This window comes from Oreochromis aureus, linkage group 15 (assembly GCF_013358895.1).
Source record: "Oreochromis aureus strain Israel breed Guangdong linkage group 15, ZZ_aureus, whole genome shotgun sequence".
NCBI classification, from domain to species: Eukaryota; Metazoa; Chordata; class Actinopteri; order Cichliformes; family Cichlidae; genus Oreochromis; species Oreochromis aureus.
In genome coordinates, this window is record NC_052956.1 from 28,350,763 (window position 1) to 28,372,850 (window position 22,088).

The following is a 22,088-nucleotide window of genomic DNA, read 5'->3' on the forward strand; positions in this document are numbered from 1 at the left end:
TTCGCCGGTATCTCAGTCACATTGAAAGTGAGATGAAAATCAAATTAGGCCACCTGTCTTACTGAATTTACAAGCATATACAGTAACTCATCAATGCCAGGTAAAAAATATTATCTAATTCTTGTGTTGAAAAAATTTATCTCCAAGATGAAGTAGTGTCCGGGTCTGTTACACAAACTAGATTAAAGTCTACAAAAACAAATGAGTATCTACTATTATAAGCTGCAGAATACAAAGATAAGGCAGACAGCATCTGTGAGAAGAAATAGGTTTATGAAAAGAGGACCTTCGTCTTCAAAGTTTCAATAATAATCATGTGGTTAAGGTTATCTAACTATCATTGGTTAAACGGGGACCCTACTTGTTAAGTCAAATATTTTGTTGACCCCAGATTGTCTTTGTAGTTCTCACTTCCTCCTTTCTTCCATTCTTAATTACTATTGATACATGAGGCACTACAGTAAAGCCGATAGGTTTCCTATCAATATGTAGCATTATGCTCTAAAATAGTTTCCAGAAAATTAGTTAAAATGGAAACTATGTGCATGTCCTATAACATGAATATTGGTTGGCTGGTTTATTAGTTTAGTCAAACAGTCCAATGTGCAGTCGATGAAGACACAATGACATAACTGAGCAAAGACCACTGAAATAATAACATTGCCATATGATTTATGTACAGTCTCCAAAAAAGTTGCTGTGTCAGGGTCCCTGGGTCTTGGACTCAGGGTTCTGAGTTTATCAGTAAATTATTAATCTTTTGATTTTGAGAATCATTCGGTATTTTTCTTATGTTTTTTTAAAATGTTTATATTGACTGGTTTCAGAGCAGAACTCACCTAGTTCTGTTAATGGTAATGGTTTGGTTTATATTTAACTCCTTGACTTCTGTGTCTTCAATCTCTGTCTTTAACAGTCTTTTTGTCTCTTTTTCTTTTGTTTTACTTCCCTTTGAGTCATTATATTAAGTATCCTCAGCTGTGCTCCCACCCACTCCCTTTCCTCTTGCTATCTTGTGAGTGTAAGAATATTGTCTAGGTCTCTCCTTGTCTTTTGTCATGTCATCCCTCGTGGTTGTGTTTCCTTGTTCTCTGTTCCCACAGTTTACTGATATTCTGAGTCGCTGCCCTGTGTATAATCTGGTTTTCCTGTATTTTTTGTGAATGATAGCACTTAAACTGATATTTTGAGTCATACCGGTTTCCCAAGTGGTGCATTTGGGTCCACAACCTGCCTGTCACACAGCCAACACTTGACATGCCACATTAAAGGCAAATTTAAAAGAAAATGGAAAATTATCATATTTTCTGAATATGGTACATGGACGACATATCAAACTCACAGCTCCTATAACCCTATAAATCCCTATAAGGAGGGATCTCCTTATTTTGTGTTTTAGCACTGAACTATGGAATATCAAAGGTTTTAAAACCAGTTTTTGGGTAATTTGTAGTACTACTGTAGTACTACCTCCACTGTAAGAGGAACTTCTGAGTGACTTAATTGTACAGTGACTGATCTAGATCAGTGTGGATGTTGGTGTCTAAGTACCAGTTAACTCCAAACCACTAAAGTAACTAAATCATGGCATAATGGAGCAACAGTGACATTCAGACTTGATTATGTTATTGAAGAAATACAGCAACATTTTCACTGCGCTATTTCAAACTGGTATCTGAGGCATTGACACACAGAGCAAAGAATTAATAGAAAAAGAATAAACAGAAATAGGATTGCAAGAAAGTACAAGTTCACTCTGACTGTGAGTGCAAAGAGCTGCTCCAACACAGCTCCAGTATCCATCAAAGGTCTTCCTCCTCCCATTCTGATTACCTTTTTTACACTAATCTCCAGGCTCTTCACAGTAATGTGAAAAACCTATTTACATTAAAAAGAAATCTACTTAACAAGAGGTTAGGGTTCAGAGCTAAGGGTTGGGGTCATCACTGATAATGACTTAGGCTACGTCCACACTAATGCGTTTTCAAACGATAACGCATTGTTTTCTCTCCGTTTTGGCCCCCCCGTCCACACTGACACGGCGGTTTCCTCAAGGAAAACGCAGCGTTTTGAAAACGCTCTCGAAAACGCATACATTTCAAAACGCAGCTGTCCCATCGCAGTGTGGACACATGAAAACGCAGACTTTCTAAAACGATGACGTATTTTAGTCATGTGATGCAGTCATGTGACCAAATAAACAAAGATAGCGGAGTGCATTATACAGCGGTTGTTTTGACTGCTCTCAATTTTGACAGCCCTAAAAAAGATGAATATCAGTTTGTACATGCTCCAGATAGCTTTTCTTCAAATTCTTTAATTCTCACTCGCTTTTGCGCATGCGCAGGACTGGAACGTAAGCATTTTCATCCGTTTTAATGTGGATGAAAATGCACAACTCTGAAAACAACTGAAAATGCTAGTGTGGATGCGGAGCGTTTTCAGATGAAAACGCCGTTTTCAAATCTATCCGGGCTAGTGTGGACGTAGCCTTAGACCTCAGAGGGTTAACAACATTTCTTGCTACTCTGTCATTATAAAAACAGTAACACACAACAATCACACAGCTCCAATAACAATTTCCTCCTCCTTGTTGCAGCCAGTTTGCTAATTGTATTTCTACTGGCAATGGCAGTGCACATGCACATGCAGTTCGAGAAAGCCTTTAAAGGTGCTGAAGTTACATACCTGGGAGAATCTGTCAGAGAGTCTCCAGAGCTCTTTGGTCCTGAAGTCACTTGGAGTACATAAATGCCAACATAAACTTTGATTACACATTTTGTTATTAGTTACCATCCTTGTGGTTAGTGCTCCTTCTATTCACGAGGAGTTATGTTTGTGTGAGTTGTTATCATTTAATGACAGAGTCTGTCAAGAGCACGTAGTTAGCAATTAAAAAAATTTACAGCCACAGACAAACTCGGGTAATGTATGTTAATGTCATCAACATATAATTACAAACACTGCAGAACTCAAAGTGAACACTATCAGCATGGGCCTGACATATAAAGAACAAGAAATTTTTACATTTCCAAAAATGTATCTAAACATGCGTTACTCATTTAGTTTCACCTTGCAGCTGTTTTTTTACTTTTTCCTCAACGAAATCATGTCATGACAAGCTGACGGCAGTATCTGAACCCTGACAGTTCAACAGAGACAAAGATGGGGGAAAACCATCAAGCTGGCAACACATAAGCTGAAAAGTGTAAAAACAACAAAACACAGAAAAAAACCCTGCACATTCCTGACATTAAAGAGCACAGCAAACTGAAATTAGTTCCAGAAACATCATAGTCTGGCTGTGTTTCAGCCACAGGCTCAACAGGAACATTTTCAGAAACTACAAGTGGTTACTTTTCAGTTAAGGTTTCACACATATATTTTGCTCTTACAGTTCTGAATTTACTGTTGGATTCAGGCAGACAGATTTACCTCTAGTAAATGGTTTGGGGAAATCAAATCTCCTACTTCATGGAAATGAGCCAAAGTGAGAGCAAACAGACATTAACTTATTACACTCCATTTTTATCTTCACTTTGTCCGATAACAGGCTATATTTGCCGTGTGTTTCAGGTTTGGCTTGTGGTTTGTGTTAGCAACTGTGTTCTGTGCTGGCACTGATGTCATTATTTGTTTCCACTATGTATTAGGGCATTCTGTGCCTGGTTGTTTTCCATCTTTCCATGTCTTTTAAAATCCTACACATGTGTTGTCAAATTGGTGAGGATGTTTTTATCATGTGCATGTGTTTTGCAGATTAAGAGTACAGTGAAATCTACAGACACTGGTGTGATTGAAAATATGTGAGCCTGAAGGCCTCATGTGACTTCCAGCTGATGTTATCAGAACACATTTTCCTTTTTGTGGGGAGTTCCAGGCACTGGCTGTGCAAACTGCTTCTGTGCACATTACCCTTTTGCTATTTTCAGCTTTTAAACAATGAAAATCTCACAAAAACAAGAGTAAGCACTTAATTTTCCCAAGGAGCTGCATGAGAAACTGGGACTGTTGTGGAGGGCCATGGCATAAGATGAAGTGAATTGTGAGCTTCCTCGTGCAGCCCTTCACGACATCCCCAGTCCTAGTTTCTAATATGGCCTCTTTGGAAAATTAGTTTCCCATCCTTGCAGCATGTGTGTAAGTCTGTCATTGTTTGAAGAAATCATCAGTTTGAACTGCTATCACTGCTGCAAAGCAAGGACAACTCTTTTCTGTGTATTAAAACTTCTTTGACTATAAGTTGGTCTTTGAAGCATTGTTAACATGTTATCCGAATTCTGAGATTTGTCTCTGTTGATGACAAATACTTTTCAAGGTTTCTTCCTCATTAACTTAGCTTAGAACAGGACAGGGAAGATGTGGGTGGTTGAAAGATTTAAATTCACACTCAAGTAATTACATTGCTAATAGGAAACCACAGATGGACTAATTGTGCATCTCTAAAAACACAGTGGGGGATGAGAAGTTTATTTCACTTATAGCCTATACCAGAGATAAGCATTCACAGTCAAAGGTGTTCTAGCCTGCTGTAATCCCATGTTTTCTCTTTAACGTCTCAAGTTAGAGCTGGACTTTAAGCCACATGATAAATAGGCATTTCCCCCCAAAACTAGAAGATGTTAAATTTCTAATTAAGTCTCATACACTTTAGTCTGACAATTTTGTGTTTAACTCTCTGGGGTCTAATTACATCCTTACTGTTATTCTCATTTAATACCTGCAATTAAGAAAGAAGTAATTATGTGTAGTACAAGAATTTAATTACAGCTATTAGTGCTGTTGATATGCCCATTAATACTTAATAGACTGTGCATCTTCATTATGCGGCTCAAATATTATGCGGCTCAAATGAGACTTGCTTCTAGAAGTTTTGTGGTTTCAGTCCAAAAATAAGACAGGACAAGAACAGAACAATACTGTAGTTTTCAAATTTTTTTAACTTTCCTTTTCACTTCACTACAAAGAAGTTCTTTGTCTATTCTAATGTCTGTATTTTCCAAAGTAGGGATTAAGCTAAAAGAACAACAACAGTTGCCAATATTCTATTTCTTTAACATTTTTTTGACACTTTCCCCCGGGTGACAATATGCACTCAAAGCATGTAGATGACAGGAATTTTACTGAGGAGACTGTGGTTTGTTCTGTAGTTGTCAGGCCGAAATTCACTTACGAATTTCTAGCGGCTAGGTTTAGGCAAAGACTTCTAGAAGCAAGTCTCATGACCTCATAACAAATCTGGGTGGTTACTTTGAATCCCCCAATCTACATCAATCAGGAGAGAGCTACAAATTCAAATCTAATGATCAGTGCAATGTAGAATTGCCAGTGAAATCTGATAAGAAAAACAAACAAACAAACACTTGAAGTGCAATCATACCGCCCATAATATAGTTCAAAAACATCCCCCAAACATGTACTTCTAATATGTCTAATAGAAAGTGTCTGCTCATCCCACTAGACACTGAAACAAAAATGTATGGTACAGTACAACAAGAAAAAGTAGAAACAAGAACAAGTCTGCAGTACTTTTTATATCCACTACACTAATGAGTAGTACATGACAGATTAAGAAAAGCACTTTCCTAATGTACAAATAATCCCTTTCACAAAACCTACCACATGTTACATGTTGAAGTGAGATGAGTCCTGTTCAATCTCAAAGCAAAAATAAAATATGAGTTGTTATTACTAATATTTGAAATATGTAGCAAGAAAATAAAAATAATAATGCAAAGCAAGACTGTTTCAAAACTTCCAGATACCAGATCACAATATCACATATAGCTGCTTGCTTCATCTGGGTGCCACAGAAAAGACTTTCTTGTGTTATTTCACATGTTGCATCATTGTTTCAAGTTTCAAGTTTAATTGTCATGTACAGATAAACAGTGTAGCCACATTTACCCATAATGAAATTCTTTGGCTCATGCTCCTGAGCTTTACACGAGCATATAGAAAGTGTGCAGTTATATTAAGAAGAAAATAACAGAAAATAGCAGTAATGATAATATTAATAATAATATTATTATTATTATTATTATTATTATTAATATCATATTATTATTATTATTATTATTAACAACAACAACAACAACAACAACAACAACAACAACAACAGAGAAAAAAAGTATTAAATATTTAGAGAATTTAAGACAAGTTGGTATTTACAGTTTGTGCAAGAGTATTTACAGGTTGGGCATAACTTGTGCAATGAGCATTTAAGTGGCATTTGTTGAAGTGACAGTGTGTAGTCCTGTAATTGTAGTGAGTGTGTAATCGTGTGTATAGAATGTCAGCAGTTCAAAGGCCTGATGGCTTGTGGGTAAAAACTGTCTCTGTGCCTGCTAGTGCGGGTCTGAATGCTCCTGAACCGCCTGCCGGACAGCAGGCGTATGAAAAGTCTGTGGCTGGGGTGGCTGGGATCAGAGAGGATCCGCTGTGTCTTCCTCATGCAGCGCCATCTATAGAGATCCTGCATGGCCGGCAGATCTCACCACCCTCTCTAGAGCTTTGCGGTCCAGAGCATTACAGCTGCCGTACCAGGTGGTGATGCAGCCAGTCAGAATACTCTCAATGGTGCATCGATAGAAGTTTGTTAGTATTCTGTCCAGCCACTGGTAGGATTTCTGGATGTCAGCCACTTCCTCTATCTCCCGGTGGTACATACCGTGCAGGGGCCTATCCTTCCATGATAGTTCCTCCTCTTGCTCTTCTTTCTTGGGTTTCTGCTGCCTGAGGTATTCACTGAGCACAAGGTCGGATGGAGCTATTTTCCTGATGTACTTATCAATGTTCGTTTCTCATTCTATGTCTCATCCTGGACCATGGTTCTGACACTCCCTAGTCCATGCCTCCTTCCTTCTGCTTAGCATACAGCATCAGGGTGGTTGACTTGGGGTGAAACCCTCCATGTGGTATCAGGAGCTTCCCGGTCTTGATGTCAGTGCCTTCTATCTCCTCCTTTGGCCAGCTTATTATCCCAGCAGCATAACTGATCAGGGCAGGGCATAGGTGTTGATAGCCTGGATCTGGTTCTTACCGTTCAAGCTGACTCCTCGGGACTTGCCTAACCCTCTGCAGGTAGAATAGAATAGAATAGAATAGAATAGAATAGAATAGAATAAACCTTTATTATCCCACGGATGAGAAATTTCGGTGTACTTAGTGGTTGCAGCTTTTCTAGCAGCCTCTTCGTTGTTCCCATTTTCCTGTGGGATCCCCAGGTACTTTTAGCTGCCCTTGATGTCTGCAATGTTGCCTTCTGGTAGTTCGATCCCCTCAGTTGTGACTAACTTCTCTCTTTGTTACCAACCCACTACACTTCTGCAATCCAAATGTCCAATGACATTGGAATGTCATTTGGACATTTGGATTGGATAAATGTAGTGTGTATATAGTGGTGCTGTGGATCAGTGAATCGATGTGTCATTCACTCTTGGCATACAGCTTAATGTCATCAATGTATTGGAAGTGGCTGACAACTGCTCCATTCCGTAGTCGGTATCTGTAGTCAATCTTGTCAATAATAATAAATCAAAACACCAGTGGGGACTGCACATCTCCTTGGTAGATCCCACACTTGATGGTGACTTGTGCTATGGGCTATTTCTTTCTTTGCCGCACTCATGTATTGAGCCATGTGCCTGTTCATCTTAGCTGCTCTGAGCTTCCATGCGGTACTGAGGTAGGTTATTGGCTGGTAGTTGGTGGGCCCAGTCCCTTCTGGGGGTCCTTGGGGAGGACTTCAGTTAGCCATTCTGTGGGTCTCTCATTGACTAGCACGTGGTTCATTTGTGCTGCCAGACGCTCATGGGGTGCAGTTGGCGTCTTCAACCAGTAGCCATGTCGTGGCTAGGGATGGGTACCGGTATCTGGTGCCATTATGGCACCGGTTCTGACATAAACGGTAGTAACCAGGCCGAAAAGCAGCGCACATTTCGGTGATTTATTTCGGTGCTTTTTTTTCCTGAGATGTCATACACTTTGGATTCTAGCCAATCATTTTACATTTCCAAGAATAGTAGGCGGGCCCAGGTACATACGTTCTTTTAGAGCAGAGCTACAGATTAAAAATACCCAAGGCGAAGCGGTCAAAAGTCTGGCTGTACTTCACAGCAAAAGATGCAAACTCAGCAGCCTGCAACAAGTGCTTTAAGGTGATACTGTGCAAAGGAGGGAACACCTCGAATCTGATGAAACACCTGGCGACGCATAGCGTTTTTTTAAAAGCCGAGAAATGCACCGTATTTGATAGCTTGCTGCAAGACCGAGCACATCTACTGCAGGTGTGGTGCCTGTTATCGGACCCGGAGTTAGCAACATCCCCCAAGAACCCGAAGAGGAGAGTCCTGGCCCCTAGCCCTGCCACTGTAGCAGAAATGATGACGGATGATGATGGCAGCAGCAGCCGTTCTTCTCTGGGTGAGTAGCTTAATGTTGTTCGTGTGTAATTTACGTTGAGTAGGCTAACCACGTTACTAAATGAATGCATGTAAGGTGAACTAGGAAACACCGTCGTAGTTAGATGCGGCTGTCTTCTTGTTTGATGGCAAATACTCCCGTCACCCTGGCCAAAAAGGCTAAACTGACCAAAGAAAAAGTGGAAAACAGCTAAACATGAGAGGTTTTTGGACAAAGTTTGTGTTTTTTCCATTGTTTAAGCACTGCTTCTAGCCAAGAGTGATACTATATATGCCCTATAGCTGCAGAAAAGGCTAACATTGTTATCTTTTTACAAAAAAAACAGCTAAACATGAGAGGTTTTTGGACAAAGTTTGTGTTCTCCATTCTTTAAGCACCGGTTCAAGCACCGTTTAAGCACCGGCACCGTTTCAAAAGTACCGGTTTGGCACCGGTATCGGATAAAACCTAAACGATACCCATCCCTAGTCATGGCCTGGTGCTGCCCAACCCTTCATGCTAGAGACCCTTTCATGGATGCCTGCCATATATATATTTCACAGAGAGCAGACCCTGTCTGCCAGTGATATTCAGGTTTATAGACAACACATTTTAAAGCACACTAATAAGCTGACTACATTTTTTTTGTCAGACCTGTGACTTAATGACATGTCATTAAATGAGTCAGTGTGTGTGATATGTAAGATTTCCGCAGTAAAATGTGTATCAGCAACTAAACTAGTCTTCTGCTGACATTTTAATTTGGTGGCCTGTTAATTAGATCATATACAATTTACCCCCATTGCAAAATTTGACATTACACAACAACATTCGTTTCACTCAAAATGTGAATTTTAGTGAAATGGTTTTCATTACAAATAATAGTGTTGTAGTGTTCTTGTTATTTGTTATTTTCAACTAAAGTCATTTTGTGTGACCAGCAAGACCCCCTGCAAAGCAAAGTTCTCCAAAACAGTGCTTCGAACAGCTAGGATACTGCACAGAACTCTTAAACTCTCAGGCCTCTGGTAGAAGCTGAGCAAGTTTAAAAAAAAAAAAAAAAAAAAGCAGTAAAAGGGTAATAACATAATAGCTACACATGGGTCATTTAACAAATGCAAAGTACTAAGCATCAGGGCCACACGTTAGTCCTGAAGTCTTCCTACCTTACACTTTCCTTGTAACTGGGAACGTCTGACTTATGTTATATATTGTAGTTTCTAGAAAACTAATTGAAACATACCAATTTGTATTTAGGGAACACTGCAGCAAAAATTATAGCAGAGATTTGAAAAAAAAAATGTTATGTATTTTTTTTTTTTTTTCATACTGTCTACACCAGTCCATAAGAATGGAAATAGGAAAGAAAATACAGTTCACATTATTATATACTCATTGTCCAGCTAAATAAAGTCAAAACAACAGAAGATAACTCAAAAGTTAGGATTCCATGGTAATGGATCACATGTTGAAAGTAATCAAAGGGCAGCAGCTTTCTCAGAAAATTCATTTGCTTGCGTCATTTACCTCAAAGTCTGAAATGTATTCTTTTAGTTTGCTGCTTACAATGAACCCCATTTAGCACAAATGGCCTCCTTTACAAACCTGAATTTGTACTTCTGCGAAAACATGGTTACATAATCAAAAAAACGAAGGGACAAACAGTATGTCAGTTCACAACTTTTACTGTGACCAAGTGTGATCTCAACAATGACTTTTTGTACTTCTTCCTGCTTGAAGCGTCTCCAGAAGGACTTTGATTTTCTCAGAAAAAAGGCAGTAATCTGATATTCTGTTGGGCTTAAGAAATTGCAGTCACTCATCTTCACATTAAGAAAACATTCTTTGGGAAAAAAAGACCAGGAGACCAGCCTTTAACATTACACGCAAATGATACAATTTACAGTCTGCATACTTTCCAGTTGCTGGGCTCCTCATTTCTCATATGTGTACCTGGAGAAAATACACAGTGCAGATTTACTAGCTGGGACGACTCATCGTTATACTGCAATCGAGCACATATGAGAGTGGATAGTTGTGCCAATGGTCCACTCACATGACACAAATTTATAGACACAGAGGCAACCAGTTCATTACAATAACGACTCGTGCAATCTAACAAACTCAAAAAGGAGCATCCGTAGGTTTAAGTAGAGACACTCAGAGGCTTTTGTACTCCCTGTATGTGTATAAATGTGACTGAAATGAGGAAACCTGAAGTGAAAAGCCAAACTGTAAGAGCAGTGTTTACAACTTAGAGACATCCTAATTCAGTTTTAATTATAAATAGATATCTGCCCCGCGTTTATTCCTGTTGAATAATGGTTTTCATCAGTAATTGAAATCTCCATGAAGTATGATGCATCACCCTAACCCTAACCCTAACCTCATCCTACAGTTTTTTTATGTGTCTCAGGTAGAACAATAATTTTGACCAGTTTCATAAAACCAAAAACTATTGATTTTTAGGTAGAGGGTTTGAGTTAGGGTTAGGATTTGTGTCATCACGATCATGCCTCAGACCTCAGAGTTTTTATTTATTGTTTTCATTGTGTAGTCTCAGTTACAACGCTATGTTCAGCAGAGCATATTATTTTTCATCATATACGTCACACTGACACCATGTTCAAAAGTGTTATGGAATTTCCCATTTTCCCTACAGGACCATTGTACACCTCCATCTGAGTCAGCCAAAGTAAACCCTAGCCTTTTGGACCACATCCTGTGCATCCTGTACAACAAAATCTGGAGAGCTGAGTGGTCTTGCAATGGCCTGATCAAACTGTATGTTGCATCGTTTTTACGTTTGTTAAAGTTAGTTAAAGCAAACCTGAGTCTGTTTTCTCGTCCAATAGAAGTAGGACATAGAGCAGAATGGTAGAAAATCAGACATTTATGCAAACATGATGATTCTTCTTAACAAAAGACTCACCTATGATACAGACGTAAAGAGCTGCAACAATGTCCGCCTCCCTGGAGAGTCTTGAGGCGAAAGGGTCACCACGGAGGAGATAATGTGGGAGGTATGAGGGATGTGGCCATGTTGCGTTCTCCATCACTGCCATCAGCAGAGAATGTCCTGTGAAATAGAGGAAAAGGCTAAAACAATGGAGCTGTTTCCTCAAGATGAAAATTGTTCACAAACAAACATGCAGACATCAGGTAAGGGACACATAATGTACATTTTTGTGCTGCATTACACAAACCTGAATGCTCCATATGCGCCTAAGTCAGCTGCACATGTCACAAGTGTCAACATTTCTGTTCGACATTAATGTAGCAGTCAAGGAAAACTCACTGCACAGTTTTCCTGACTGCCAGAGAAAGAACGAAATTAAAACTCTCCCACAAAGAAGAGGAAAACATCAACCTCCATTAAAGTTCTAGTGCCTACCAAAAGAAATCAAATTTAAAAAATAGGGGGGAAAATTGATAACAGTTGTAGTGTGCTCGCATGGGTTACAAAACAGGGCAAGAACCTTGACAAAGCATTGTGACAGCATGCTGAAAATTCAGAGTTTTTGGTTTTTGAGTGCTCTGGTGTTTGCTGTGGTTGCCAACATGAAAATTGTCCCTCCCTGATTAATTTGGATAATTAGAAGTAACAAAAATATAAAGTAATTGTGTTATCGTCTTTGCGATCATAATAAATGGAGATATATATATATATATATATATATATATACACACATACACACACACATTTTCTTTTTAGGGGTACATTCATAGATCAAAAATCTGTCAGATTTAGGGTTAATTAGCAAGCTAGGAGCCATGATTAGCACTGACACTGAGTTAACTTCACAACACTGCTAGCCGCTCTCGTTATCTCTCTCGAATCTAATTAGGCTTTCCCATCATATGCTTATGGCTGGCACAACCTTCATGGAAGCCCATTTCATTTATCCCAAAGTAAGACATGATATCAGCAAACCAAAAATGAAATATAGCAGTTACAGAGAAGAACTCCTTTAATGTTGTTAACCAATGGCAATGTGAAGCAGCCAAGTAAGCCAAAACTACTACAGCAGGTGGGAAACCAGTAAACCAAATGACAAAAGACATGCAAAATAGCTCACCTAATTCCAAAAGTTACATTAGATTATATACTTGCACTTTTGGAGGTAGGTTGTGTGGGCACTACTTGAAAACTTGAATTTGTAAAATTTTATACCTCACAGTCAAATATTCATTACAGCTATAATGTAAAAAAGAAAAATGTTATGCTGTCTTAGCAAATAACAACATCTACCTTGGTACAACAGAAGGTTCAAAAAAACTCTTTCTTAAATCAGCCAGTAATGTTCAGTATGTGTGGGTAGCCAATAAGCCTCTGAGATTAAGTGGGAATGCTGATGCTTTCATGTCTCATGAACGTCTACTAAGATATTAGCATGTTTGTCAGTCAAAAGTCTAACAACCAGTCAAGTACAATGACAATACCATGAGAGATGTAATAAAAGGAAGCATTTTAGACAATGCCACTGATGGAAAAATGTTGACTGGAGGTCATAGATTTGGTTGCCTTTAAAAAAAAAATATACCAACCTGAAAGTCATGTTGTTATAAGCACAAAGCTTCATAGATATACATATTAGGGCTATAATACAGTTCAAGTTTTTTTTATATAGCACCAAATTAATTTGAACTGATCTGAATCAAGACCCAGTTTTATTTCATTCAAACGTGTCTTTTTAAACAACACTACTATAAAATGCGTTTACCTTAAAACACAGTGTTTAAAAAAAACAACAAAAAAAAAAAAAAACCCCACTGTGAACAAATACTACTATGCTAAAATAGGGAACTTCTTTTAATGTCTTGGTTATGTTTTTATTCAGTCCAGTTTCATCATCTATACCAAGCTCTGACTCAAACTGTTATGTGCAGTATTAATTCAAAAGCTGAAGCTAAAAGTGTTATGCTTTCTAGTGTAATCTGTTGCTGTATGAAGCATGACTGAAATTATATTTATGTGCGTTTTGGGGGCCTCTATGAGCTTTTGATACTGTTCAATCATCTATAGGACAGTCATCAGAAAAATGCATAAGTGTATCGATTTTTCAGCTAAATGAAATGAGAAATGTTAAGTTTTATGCGTTACATACAAGCACTGTACAGTGCTTAACAAATTTTTTTACAGCACCTACCATAAAAACATGGAGGAAAAAATAGAAATATAATAATAGAAATATAAAACTTAAAACAAAAAAATGTATTGTTATTTATTAGGCAAAAAACATAATGAATTAATGTTTTTATACCCAAATTTCAGCAGACACATGGGTCTTCTCTGTGAATCAGAAACGACTCAAGCACAACATTCAACCGCTAAATGTTTCTGTTCTGGAATGCAAGTAAATAACGGTTCATCTTCATCAAAAAAATAATAATGTGCTCTGCTAATTTTTTTTTCTATTTTTTATGACAACAATTACATTTAAGCAATTAAGTATTATTTTACTTAAAGAGCTTAAATATACTAATGAATTAACCTATTACAGACATAAAAATGATTTTGGTAGTTACCAATGCTGTTAATTCAGGGCACCTGTGGCATAAACCACAGTGGGTAACCCTAACCCTAATACATTTATTAAGCACTGTATATCACACTTTGCTTCACATCTAAAGTTGACTGATTTACATGAAGACTTGGTGTACTTTGTGTGGTCTAAAAATTTATGGTAATGGTTTGTTTCTACATGGCTTCATTTTCAATGAATAGTGTAGCTTTAATAATGACTAATTATACTGATTCATGTATATTTTATTATTTTGATCAGATTTTGTTTAATTAACAAACTCATAAGGTAGGCAAATATTAATGGAGAAGGCTGTTCATCTATTTAGCACTGTCCTTCTTGCTTGAATTGAAAGCTTTTTGCTCAACCGTTAAGCATGAACTGTGAAATCTTGTGCATTCTGAACTAAATGAAGAGATCACAAGACCAGCACACATCCTTCCTTCACTGCATGCGGCTAGATCCCATTTCGGTTCATGTCTTTAGTAGTAAGAGTGATCACAGTAAAACCGCATACCATCAAATGTTTGGCCAAGCTCCAAAACCTAGTGACCTTTATAATGAAGTCCATCCATCCTCTTTGTCTATCAGGCAGAAAGTCATTGATATTTGCCATTGGCATAAAGATCAAGCTCCAAACCACTTTCAGTGACTTAATCTGCTCTGTCTTTTTCTAATAAAGCACTGGCTGCAGTGACTTTTGCCCCTTTAAAAGATGTACATACCTTGGCTTTCAGTACATTCTCACTGTAAAATCACTGATCAACCACTAATCAACATCTCAACATACAGCCAGTATGAATGAAACAGTGAGCCATATATATATATAGTTGTATTAAGTTGTAAAACTATCTTTAAAAACAAAACCTGATGTTCAAAACCTGCCTCACAGCTTCCATAACCCTCACTATTTTCAAACTGCTGCATTCACAAATCACCCTACATGCTGAGGTTATATTAATATTGTGCCATGTGCAAGGAAAATAACATTTCACTGTCCTCACAAAGCTCTTTGACCTTATCTGTTTGATCAGAATAATTAGAAGACAGGGATGGCTGTATTCTTGGGGGTCTTTGCCCCCCCAAGAGTACCGAAAAGTCCTGGTTCTCCTGGATCCATCTCTGTCTGCCTCTGACTCCTAGGGGGCGTTATTGCGGCTTCCCACCCTCATTTTCAAGTACATTTTATGACAAAGACACATACACACTAACACTTGACACGCTCTCCTTCTCTCTCCCAGACTCACACACACACCCCTCAAGAACATTGTTGTGTATCTGTGTGTTTTATACTTAGATACATTATGCATTTCTCTTTGTAACGTCCTTTTATCACGTCTTCCCCTACCCCCTAGCCACCCCTTTTTTTTTCTCCTGCCTGTCCTGCCTTAGACATTGTCATACTGTATACCAGATATAACTTTAAATAATACGAACAGAAAGGAAGAAATAAACATAAATCCTAAACGAGATGAGCCTATAGAGAATTTATAGAGCTGACCTTGGAAAAGCAAAATGTGTTTCATTCAGATCATAATTCTGATTGCAAAAGCTGTCAGACAGGTAAGGTTTCAAAAGAAGAAGAATGAGAAGACATATCTTTGCACTGTTTGTGCAAACATTTCTCATTCATGTGGCTTGAGATGAGGTGTCAAAGGAAAACTAATAAAACACAGCATACACAGTCAAGGTCAAGGCTCTAAAGGGTCTTTTAATGTGAGAGTATTTGTCTTTTGTGGTGCATCTGCTTTGTTTTTTTCGGTCTCAAAAGTTGGGATATGGCTTCTATGTTAAGAATGCTTTACATAATAATGCTGAGAAAAGCCTAGGGTTATTTTTTATGACAAAATAAAACTGAAAAAACACAAGCAGAGCAGTCAGACCTGTTTTTTGTTTCACTGTTTCACATTATAACCAAGAAAAAGTAAGCAAAAGTATACACATTAGTCACTTAAGCCAAAGTATAGATACTAATATTAAAAAATTTTCTGGTAAATGCTGAAGTAAAAGATAAATGATGAATATACAAATAAAAAGTAGTTCTTTGGAGGACATTTATACCAGGTAATTTTTTTGTCAAGCTAACTGAACCTCATATTATGCCATAATAATGCTTAAATATCTGTTACAAAAACCAAAAAAAACCAAAGGGAATCTAAAAAGTAGATCTATTTTCTATACAGCTTCATTACCTTACATTTATACGCTAATATTGACCATGAACATCACAGCTGCTCTGCACCAGCCCAACACAGGGCTTCATTGCAAATTTCACCAAATTTCTTTCAGTGAACATGCGAACAACAAAATATTCTTATACTTCAACTTGTACTGCAAGATGTTAAAAAGAACAAGGACCTTACATTTAAGCATTAAATTTACAGTTGGTCAGTCCTTTTGTTACTTTACATTATGTCTTTTTTTCCCATCTCTTGGTGAAGAAGTTTTCTCTCCAAGGGAAACTACACAATAACAGTTTGTGTTCTTTGAGCTGTTAGAAAGTTTGCATTTTTCTGTCACTTAGAAAATAATACTTTCTTAAAACCCACGTCCTTTGTTTGGTGCAAGCTAGCTGCTGAAATACTGCATCACCTTTCCAGATAATTAAGCCAAAATTTAATAAGGTTTAACTCCTTTTCAATTTTGCACTGCCAGTTACTGGTATTTGATCTTCTACCTGAACTGGGAACAAAGATTAATCGACCCTCCATATATCTATAGGAGTATAATGACAAAACATGATGTGGTAGATTAGATTTGTTAGATGCATTAGATTAGAAGGAATTAGCACATCTAAAACAACAAAAGTCTAGAAATAGACTGAATTGCAGCAAAGAGAGCAGACATTTGGAAAGGAGCATATCAACTACTATTAACAGTGGGGCATTGAAGTAAAAAAAAAAAAGCTTCACACAGTGCAAGTACCTGATGGCATGATTAAGAGTACTGTTTTTCCTTAAGGCTTCTGCACAATCTATTTAGTCAGTGTCTCCTTACTAAAATCTCAAGTATTTCCTAATACAGCTCAGAGTATAAATCCCTCTCTCTGCAGCAGAGTTGAATTATTATTATTAAATTATTCCTGACCTAAAATGACCCCTGCTGGGTCAAAACATCTGCACATGATGTATTTTTAGGATGTTTTTTAGACACAAGTCACAACTGTTAAACAACTTAATGTTAACGTCATTAGCCATCTACAAACCCAATTTGGAAAACGTTGAGACGCTGTGTAACATGTAAAAACAAAACCGAATGCCATGATTTGCAAATCTCATGAAGCCATTATTCATTCAAAATAGAACATAGAAAACATATCAAATGTTTAAACTGAGAAAAAGTTTGACTTTTGGAAGAGGAACATTGTGTCATTCTTGTGTGATATAGGGTTCTAGCTGCTACACCCATGTTTAACAGATGGGCGTAGATACTCAGTGTTGTACCTCTCTCCTGACATCTTCCATACATAGTGACGACTTGAACAAAAAATTCCAAATCTCGATTCATAATCCCATAAAAGCTGTTACCATTGATTTCAAGTCCAGTTGTTGAGTAATTTGGCCTCAGATTACCTCAGATTGGCTTCTTGGCAGCAAACCTCCCATTGAGACCATTTCTAAAATTACAGCCTCAACTGATCAACTGAAGGGCCAGATACATCTCCCAGGTCCCATGTCATGATTTTGTTGGGATTTTTCAATTTTTCCATTTTACACTGCACACCATGCTGACATATGCCATGTTTTTGGCCAACAGCTCTTTGGGAATCACTTTGCTGGTACAAAAATAATATTTTATGCCTGTCAAATGGTGTTACTTTGAGGGCATTTTTTGTAGATTCAGCTAAAGAAATGCTCTCAGGACAGGCTGCTAGTAACAACGTGTCTAAAAATACAATTTAAAATAAAAATCTCTACAGTTTTCTGTTTTGTGTAGACACAAAACTAGTTGATCCCTTGAGTTTGATAGCTTTTTTACACTTGAATAATTCATAGGTCAGTGTTAAGTGGCTTAACAAACAAGCAAAAAAAAAAAAAAAAAAAAAAAAAAAAAAGTCCTCCAAAAATGTTTAAAACAAAATCCTAAGCTTCCAACAAGTCATCATTTTCTCACCAAACGGTTTTTCCCAAGGGCTAAGATGGTTTGCAAATAATTTCTGCTACAAGAAACAGTCTCAGCTTTAAGGTCAAATTCTTAGAAAAATCTTATAACTCCAAGAATTTCTAAGAATTTCAGCTCTAGGAGCAATTCTTCATACAAGGAATCTTTGTGAATTCACTCACTGATCATAATGGCGTCATAATTTTCATGGGTGACAGTAACTTCAGTAGCACTTCATGCGTGGCATCCATTCTTCTCTGAAATTCTTTGAAAGACTCCTCTTCTCAGAAAACTGATATTTAGGATCATTTCCAACGATAAAAGTACCTCAGAATTTGCCAAAGAACTTATGCCACACACTTTTTTTTAGACCAGTACACTTTACATGAGTTCAGGAGGCTAGCAACAACAATTCAAGTTTCCATACATACGTTTGAAAAGGTAAACAACTACCTGTAACTAACTACAATATATTTACACAAGTACTTATGTATTTAAGCACAGCTGTGAACTACATTTACTGTAACTGAGTACTAGAGGTTTGTGCAACTTGTACTACCCAGTTATTACATTTAACTGACATTTGTTTGCAAAATCCTTGCCTAAAATAAAATCAACTGCCGAGCACAGAGACAGGCTTCTTATGAGATAAAAAATAGTTCATCACGTGTCCATTGCATGCTCCCTCTTTTCAAGTACTTTCTAAAACAAAGTTCCATTCTTCTTCCTTCTGGTGCAGCACTGTCTACAGAGGAGTCTTTCTAAAGCAAAAAAATGAAAAATATGAAAATAATTACACTGTCCTTGCTCTTAGTTCTTCTATTTCAAAAAGCATTTCAGTGTAACTTGTAATATAGACATTTAGATAGATAGTTAGATAGATAATCTCTTTTCTGACAAATTAGATAAATTAATTCCCAAATATTCTCAGTCTCGTGTTTCCTCTCATGATCACTGCACTCAGAAAAATTAGGGTTCTTAAATGGTTCTTCAGATGTCTCTATGGTTCTTTAAAGAACCATCATACGTCAAAGAACCTTTTTATTTTGAAGATGGTTCTTTAGCTATTACAAATGGTTCTTTAAAGAACAAAAGGTTCTTCATCCTTAGCTATCTGAGTTTGTCGGTGTAAAATGTAGACTTGTAGTCAAGACCGCCTAATCCGAGACCAAGACAAGACCAAGACCAGAGGGTATCAAGACCAAGACAAAGACCAAGACCAGAGGGTATCGAGACCAAGACAAGACCAAGACCAAGACCAAGTTGAGACGAGACCAAGACCGAGACCGAGTCGAGACGAGACCAAGACCAAAACCAAGACCGAGACAAAAAAAGTCTTTAAACTGCAGCCAGATGCTGCTTCGTTTACAGGTGTCAGGCATATTTATGTGTTTTTGCTTTCGCACAGCCCTCCTCACCGCTGTCTACTGTCTCACTCACTTGCTGAGAGGACAGACGCACGGCTCCACTTGACTGTCGCGTCTCTCACCCTCTCTGTTTTTCACATAATGATATTATCCTATATCCTCGCATGTGATTGGCAACAATATGGAGGGATTGGAGCATAACTGAGCCACTGTGTGAGAGCTGAGCAGCGAAAGGAAATTAAGTGAGGGTAGAAATGACTGAAAGATTATTAGGCTCTGTTTTGAGTTTTGTTCAAAAAAGAATGACTTCATATAGGAAAAAAAATAAATATCACATATGCAGGACACCTTAAACTAGTTTTTTAATTAAGCAGCAAGGCAGAACAAAGTCGGGCCTGTATCAAGACGCAGGGACTAAACCCCAATTCAACCAGACCCAGAACTGATCTGGAATTAAAACAGGACTACAACAGTTCAAAATCAGGACTACTTAGGACTTAACCAAGACGGAACCAGAATCAGAACTAGATGATAGTAGCACTGAAAATCATCATAGACCTGCACTACACTTATTTTTTTAATTCTACCAAAGTACGCTATTTAGATTCTGAAAAGTTTATATAATTATTTAGCCTTGTTGTGCAAACAAGCCTGTATAACTTAATAAATATAGAATTTGAAAAGTAACAAATGGTATCTAAAAAAACAGGTACTAGATACATGTTCTGATGAGTTTTGGCAAACAACCATTTGACTAACATGTGTGTCTCACCTGCTCTTGTTCCATCTCTGTTCTGTCCTCATTCTCCATCTCCTCTCTGTTCCTCTCTCTCTCTTCTTTGTGCTGACAATCAAGCCAAACACCAACATCATCAAATATACAGTTGAAACCAGATATTTACATACTCTTCAGATAAAAACACAAACACTTTTTAATTGTAACATCAAATCAGACTAAATGTTTATTTTTTAGATTGATAAATATAAAAACATATTTGTTAACTTTAAGAGTAAAGAGAAAACTATATGCATTTCTTAATTGCAAATGGCACCAAATTGTATTCAAAATTGAGCCACACTTATGTAGCTCCACAATTCTGTTCCTGGTGTTTTGGTTGACATCTCTTGATTTTCACATGTCACAGAAACAGGCTCTGTGTTTTGCCTTATATGCTTCCACAGCTGTGCCACCAATTTACTCACATGGACTCTACTAACCTATCAGAAGCTTCTTAAGCTCAGAATGGAATCGTCTGGAGTTTTTCTTATTAATTAACGATAAACTTAGTGTATATGTTCTCCTAAATTTGATGAAAGGGATAAAAATAGACAGCTCTGTCTCTCTTTATTCTGTCATTAAACTAATTCAAAAGATTAGTTTATTTATCTAAAACAAAAGTTTACTCTAAATTAATGTTTAACAGTAAAAATAGTTTTATGTTTTCTACCTAAAGTGTATGTAAATATCTTGTTTCATCTGTGAATATACTGCTGTGTATTGAAATTCCTCTTGTTTTGCATAGATATACTGAACAACATACAAAGCATAATATATAAAATAACATCTACCTGAGTTTTTCTTTGAAAGAAGCTTCTTATGTCCATTGTTGTGTTCATCAGTACACAATTGAAACCGATTTAGAGAGTTTGTTTAGCCGTGGAGGGTAACAACTGAAAATATGAAATGTAAGCTAAGACTCTCTAAAAATCAGCATTGTTGTTCGGCTTTTTATTTATCCATTTGTTGATTCACTCGAAGAGCAAGTAACGCAACCAACTGATCAGTTTGATATCAATCTTTTGTGATACACCGTCATATTTACATTATTAGTTCAGTACGAATGATTTGCTTTGGTACCTGGTCAAACTTAAGCTGTCCTCTGTCTGCAGCAAACTCGCAGGCAGCAGCTTCTCCTCCTCGCTCACATGCGTGCTGTGCTCAGTCGCCTAGTGCCTGAGCTCGGATCATACCAAAATTAGGGGAATTTACGACGGTGCCCCATGCTTCTGAAAAAAAATGACCCGGGCTTAAGCCCAGTAAGCCACCCCCGCTCCGCTAATGGTTGACTCCAAATCTCCCGAACACTATGTCGATTTGAGAACGGAAGACCGAAACAGCGAGACCAAGACCGAGACAAGACAAAAGTCCGTCGAGACCAAGACAAGACCAAGACAAAAGTCCATCGAGACCAAGACCGAGACCAAGACAAAAGTCCGTCGAGACCAAGACGAGACCAAGACCACGTAAAAGTGGTCTCGAGACCGGTCTCGAGACCAAGACCGGTCTCGAGACATCCAACTCTAGTAAAATGGCATAAATATTCATTCACTTCAATGAGGGTGTGAATTATACTGTGTGTTTTGTTTGTGTGCGTGTGCGGGGGGGCAGATGGTGGGATACTGAATATTCAAATTAAAGTTAGAAACACTTGCTTAAAAATATGCAGGGTGGGTGCTGGGGGCTAAAGCCTAAAGACCCCCAGCACCCACCCTGCAAACCCACTGATCACAAATAATGTGGTAACAGAATATAGAATTTATTATTAAGACGTTTATGAATATGGTGAATTTATAAATTAACAATCCATTCGGGGGATATTAGACAGATTCAGATACTGATCTATATCAGATCTCTCTCTCTCTCTCTCTCTCTCTCTCTCTATACATATTAGAAAATATAGCATAATGATAA

General features: G+C 37.6%; 1 protein-coding gene across 3 annotated transcripts in view; it reads right to left on the reverse strand.

The window, feature by feature from the left end:
• The window catches only part of opn5 (opsin 5), a 66,131-nt gene that overhangs the window by 34,660 nt on the left and 9,383 nt on the right, over nucleotides 1–22,088 (reverse strand). For all 3 annotated transcript variants that reach the window (XM_039598415.1, XM_039598414.1, XM_031730162.2), the window contains one exon: nucleotides 11,336–11,482. In XM_039598415.1, the coding sequence (XP_039454349.1) occupies nucleotides 11,336–11,468 (133 nt within the window). In that variant the 5' untranslated portion in view covers nucleotides 11,469–11,482. The remainder of the gene's footprint in view (nucleotides 1–11,335; nucleotides 11,483–22,088) is intronic.